The following is a 6,000-nucleotide window of genomic DNA, read 5'->3' on the forward strand; positions in this document are numbered from 1 at the left end:
TCAACAAACAAACGCAACCATACACTACTTTTTAAATCCAACAAATATTCTGTTTTATGGCGCCAACTTCCACACCAAAACATTCGTAATACATTTTAATTTTTCAATATTTCATTCTAATAAGAACAATACGGTGATTAAATAAATAAATAAATAAACCTTCAATATTATTGAGATTAATCACAGGTTTTGAAATTGCCCTAATTCAAATTAATCACAAAAAAATAAAATTCAATTTTTAAGAATCGTCAATCAGTAGTAATGTGATGAAATTCACAAAAACAGCCTAAAAGGGTCAACCAATACTGCATGTAAAATACTTGTAATAATAAATCACCTTTCATATTGTATCAAATTCATAAAGCACTGCTCCATAGATAACCATCCATCATCACTTCACTTGTTCCTCTCTCAATGTAAATGTCAAATGTCTTGTTATTTGCAACAGAAACATGAGTGTGTTTGCTTGTAAAATTTTGTTTTTGGTTTTAAATACTAAAATTTTGAAATGTAAAAATTAATTTTAGTGCAATATTCCCTCCCGTCCACTTACAATGTATACATTTGTAAAACAGGAGTATTTGTGAAAAAAAATAGGATATTTAATGAAATGTTTACTTTGCGTCCCAAAATAAAAATATATATATTTTCTAGTTGGACAGAAAGAGTATAATAAATAAAAAATAGGTGATTGAATCGATCTTTTTGGGAGAAAAAAAATCGAAATAGTAAAATCTAAAATCAAATCTTACAAATAAACACACCAGTATTTTTTTTGATGACTTGGGAACTGCAGCCGCACAACAACACGAGCAAGTAGCTGAAAAACAACACCACCGTTCACATGCATCATCACAACGCATAGAACAGCATTAGTAACCAAACTCTTCCGTCGCAAAAATAGTAAGATATATGTGACCGCAACCAAAACAAAAACCAAATGAGCGAATGGTGTTTGTAAGTTATGGCCTCCCAAACATGCAAATCGTTCACGACACTCAATCACGTGACAAAAAACTTGTTCCCAAACCAAATTATCCTCAAAAACAAACTCTATTTCCACCAACATAACCTCAGTACAAACCGATGGACCTGACTTGACCCAACCTGAAACTTATCAAGTATCCATTGATTTCCTTAATCTGACTGACCATTCACCACAACACAAGAACAACGGGCAGTTGACAAACGACCAGACGCTGGGAACTACATCTGGAAAACCATCAAGTTCTCATCATTTCCACGTCACTCCTGAAAACAAACCAAAGGCAGAACTCAGAAATGCACAATACAGTAGTTCAATAGTTATCGATGAATAGCCGTGAAAGTATCACCACAAAGGGTACATGTTATAACGACATCAACTCTCTATCATCAATCAAGAGAATGCAAATAACCACACCTAAACCAACAAGCAGGCTCGAAATTAAAAGGCTTGCATTGTATGAGGATACCCAGGAACGATCAGAAAAGGACTGAGTTAACGACAATTAAGATCTGATACAAAAGTAATAATTATAATAATCACCATCATCATCATCATTAATCAATCAATCAATCAACCAAAAACATCTAGAGAATGGCCGCCACAGAGTGATCGGCCTGTTATTTGCAGCAATTCCTTGATTCCATAACATGGTGTGACAGAACACAAATAACTTCACTGTGAGCTTCAAAATTTCAGATTATGAAAAATAAAATTTTAAGAACAGAGAAGAACAATTTGGATGGAAGAAAATTGGTCTAGCCGGTATTTATATATTTCCTTGTGGCTTTCTAGGGCTTTTAACTCGAATTGACTTCATATAATTTTTTGTTTCTTTCAAGAGTGTGGGCAGAAATATATTGTCAATAAATGATATAAAGGAAAAGACAGGAACATAAAGATCCACATTAGCCATTAACTTCAAATCAATTAACCTGAACAAAACAAGTTATCATCGACATTCCATATGAACTACAGCATATCGATTGTGATGATGCAGGGTATCTATTCATTTGAGGAAAAATCTTCACGATCAGACCCGACACAAGCATTTTCAGGTTTTCCAAATCGTTACTGCACTAAGGAGTGGGTAGCTATCTATTAAAGGGAACTCCCTTCATATTATGATAAATAATATAATCCTTTCTGAACCTTCAGTTATTAAAGCATACACATGATATCATTATTCATAAGGGCAACATGGAACAAAGGTAACATTGGCATTCGGAATGTATGACACCACAAGCTAAAGAGAATCAGTGGAAATTAATAGATTTCATAACGTTCACATGTCAGTGCATTCTTTATTACCAGAGATGTCAAGATAAAGAGAATCCATGGAAAAATTACTTGATTTCATAACGTTCACATGTCAATGCATTTTTTATTACCAGAAACATATGGTTTGGAATCCAAACCTGACGGGTACCACAACACTCAGACTACTTTTCTTTGTTCACATATGCAGAAGAAAGAACTATTCAAAACATCAGATTGCAATCTTAGCACAAGCACTAACATGATACACACCCCACATCAGCACAAAAGAAGATAAACTTACCAGGATAGTATCTGCCTCAAACAATTGTGACGCTGTGCAAGTTGCAAAGCTGTAGTAAAGCAGCCTGATTTGCCGCATCAAGATTTTGGTTAATAATTGACGGATATGTTCCAGGTGAACGAGCAGAAAGATTTGCCAAAGATGCAACCAGATATTGCTTGGGATCTTTAATGTCTGGTAGGGGGTCTTCCTCTTTCCTTCCAGCATTGTATAGATGAACAAATGTGGCATTGTAACCAACAGTTTCACCGAAATCAGGAATCTCAGGCTCTTCTTCCACTCTGTCCTCCTCTGGCCGTGAAATAAGGGTAACAATGCTGTCAAGCATTTTTCCCCAAAGCCTCGAATCTGATGGTGACAAAGATTCACACAGTAGTCTAGTAGAAGCCACAGCTGTTAACTTGAGCTCCATTGAGCCAACAATCAGCTTAAGATTAGGAATCCAAAACTGCTCTAATATTGCCCGAAATACATCAGGCTGAACAGCATTCATGGAGCCAACAAGTTTTTCAGGGCCATGCTTCACCAGAAAAAGTGACATAAATATAACAAGAGATTTGATAAATTTCACAGTTCTGTTGACCTGCTGCAGTCGGTTAAATAATGCAACCCAAATATGGCTAATGTAGGGAGTGAGTACATCGTACCCAAGGTTATCGATCACAGTGTTGAGCACATAGAATCCTTGTTCATCAGTACTGGGAGAGGAAACTAGAGTATTAAATATTCCAAGGACACTAGATAATCGCCCCTGCTGGTTTAGTTCATATGGTGCCTTTCTAAGGAAAGCCTGGAGCAAGCGCACTAGGGCAGGAACATTTGCCGACTTCTTCCATGATTCAGGCAAAAGCAGTAATGCAAAAACGTCCATATACTTCCCCGGTAAAGGAGTTACATTTAAATCAACAAGCTGGGCCAGCAGCTGGAAGGCATATGGGAAAAACTCAGTAATATCTCTGGATAAGATCACCTGCACACTGGGCAGCAGACTCGTTTCAAGATCAGAAATGATGGAGGGGTCTTGCTCACAAGCTCGCTTGATTAAAAGAGCCACCGATTCAAACAGATAGTGGTTAAAGATTGGATTCTTGGGGTTTTCACAGACCCTGTTTAGGAAACTTGCTAGACCATTGATGCAAGGTAAAGCAACATCACGTGAAACATTAGCAACTCCAAGAACCCGCATGATGCACTTCATCACGTATTGATTCTCTTCAGATTCTGGCTTCTGCAGGGCTGCAAACAGGTTGGTCATTAATGGAAGCAGAAATGGGCTGATATCAGCAGCTGAATATCTAGCCATACTCCCATCTTTCACCAGCAAAAGCTTTTCAATACAGGTAGCAGCATATGAATGGACCACATTTGACTCAGAGACAAGTAAGCGAACCACATCAGGAAGCAACGCCAGTGCAACAGGCTTCGATATCTGATTCTTGAACATGGTGAAGAACTTCAAGGCCCCAGCTTTTAACATAGGAAATCCATCCACATCTTGACTTCGCAGTTCTGGCACAATAACAGACCCAAAAAAGCTTTCGACATCAACAAGATCAGTAGAAACAGAATTTCCGCCAGCTTTCTTTGTGGCAAGGGAGACAACCAAATAAATAGCACAGTCTTTTTGCTTCCAATTTACAGATGGATTCTCTGAAAATGTTGCCAAAAGTTTCTGTACCTCGGAAGAAACATTCCCAGTCACCTTCTCCTTGTAATTCAAAGCAATTCCTTTGAGCAGCTCACAAGCAATCCTCCTCCTTGTGTCAAGGTCACTACCTTCCATGTCTCTCCTAATGAACTCCACATAATTCATCTCAAAAAGCTCCTCATCCTCATCCCTCAACATCACATTCGGAATCACAACACTCTGGCAAATCTGGGGCAAGATATTATCTCCTGAAAACAATGTATGATGAACGCTCGTGCTAACTGTGGTCAAGAACTTAATAGCAGTCACAGTCAGTTTCTCCCGGCTGGAAGAATTTGAAGCTTCAACCAAAAGCCCCCATACCGCGTCCACAAATCCACTGAGATATTTTTGAAATATCTCCTCCTCCTTCTCCATGTACAGGCTAATATTCTCACAGACAGCAGCTCTCAACTCATCTACCAAAGCAAGCCCTTCCTTCCCGCTAGCTTCCAAAGCAGGGTACTTTACTGTCAAATATTTTTTGAACTCAATCATCCATTCGTCCATATGATCCTCAAAAAACTCCGGTAGCTCCATAAAGTTGAGTGAATAGAAAATCCTGCAGCAAAGCCTCTGTGACTCTATATAACCCTTCAAAACACTAGGATTTGAGCCTGCAGACGACACAACATGATCCATATACCCTGCAGTCCTTTTAAACACTTCCAACAATGGCTTCGCAAAGTTATCCAGACAATATTTCAAATCAAGCAACAATTCATTTGTCTTGAACTGGTACCTAAATTTCTTAAACAATGAGTTGATAGTAGCCAAAACCCCATTCACCGAAACATAGTCATTTCCCTGACTCAATTTATCCAAAGTCACCACTAATTCCGGTAGCAAACTTGGCCATGCCTTGGGGAAATCATGCTTTCCAATAATAGTCAAAGCCTCACTAACCTGAGCTTGAATTTTCGGCGAAGCGTTCACCATCAAAGTGACAATCAGAGCCTTAATCTGCTCCTTTTCCTGGTCCGGCACTACAAGTTTCTCTGGGTCGTCGGGTTGCAGGGCCCAATGAACTTTGAGATGGTTTTTAAAGTTTACAGCCGCAGATTGACGGATCTGCTCGTCGACGGAGGGCTCGGCAACAAGACGTAGAACAGCCAGACCGTAGTTAGGTCGACCGGCGGCCTCCGCCAGAGCCGCCTCCGCTTTCCGACGGGGCTCGGGAAGTGGAGACAGGGTGTTGAGGAAGCATTGGGAAAGAAATTGTAGGGTTTCCGGATTCCACTCCATAACTATCTCGCATACGCCTGAGTTTCGGCTGAAAAATACAAGGCTAGAGTTTGTGAGAAAGAAAAAAATAAATCCCCAAATGTTGAGAAAATGTCGACAGCAAAGAAGAAGAAGAAAGCAGAGATGGAGCGCACCGCTGAGCAACCGAGGAAGAGGAAGACGAAGAATGGCTTTCAATTCATTCTATATAACTAGGGTTGCCCGACCGGTTTCAAACCGGCGGTTCGCATGTTTCAAACCGGCGCCGCCATCGAAACCAATTTTTACACAATTCGATTTCGGTTTCGTAAACCGCTCCATTTTAAGTTTGATTGTTTGAACCGAAATATATACATATTTTTTGAAAAAATATATAAAAAAATAAAAAATTAATTAGAGCTGTTAGACAAATCAAACTAGCTCAAATATATGTTATTCGAGCTCTTGTTAGCAATACAAATTTGGCTTAATATATTAAAAATTAAACCTAATGCAGTGGAGCGACCTTGACTCGTCAAGTTTGAATTCGAATTCGAGTTTAGT

General features: G+C 39.0%; 1 protein-coding gene across 1 annotated transcript; it reads right to left on the reverse strand.

The window, feature by feature from the left end:
* Window positions 1-1,007: 1,007 nt before the first annotated feature.
* Window positions 1,008-5,633, reverse strand: LOC127250356 (exportin-2-like). The gene is made up of 2 exons (XM_051273599.1): window positions 2,547-5,633; window positions 1,008-1,251 (listed from the first exon to the last, which is right to left on the reverse strand). Exon 1 carries the CDS (start codon window positions 5,476-5,478, stop codon window positions 2,563-2,565), a length of 2,916 nt encoding a protein of 971 aa, XP_051129556.1. The 5' UTR covers window positions 5,479-5,633; the 3' UTR covers window positions 1,008-1,251; window positions 2,547-2,562.
* Window positions 5,634-6,000: the final 367 nt, after the last annotated feature.

This window comes from Andrographis paniculata, unplaced genomic scaffold (genome assembly GCF_009805555.1).
Source record: "Andrographis paniculata isolate CXL003 unplaced genomic scaffold, ASM980555v1 Contig37END, whole genome shotgun sequence".
NCBI lineage: Eukaryota > Viridiplantae > Streptophyta > Magnoliopsida > Lamiales > Acanthaceae > Andrographis > Andrographis paniculata.

What these genes read in the sequence shown, in the direction of transcription:
- LOC127250356 (XM_051273599.1), bottom strand. Translation starts at nt 5,478, where the DNA reads ATGGAGTGGAATCCGGAAACCCTACAATTTCTTTCCCAATGCTTCCTC.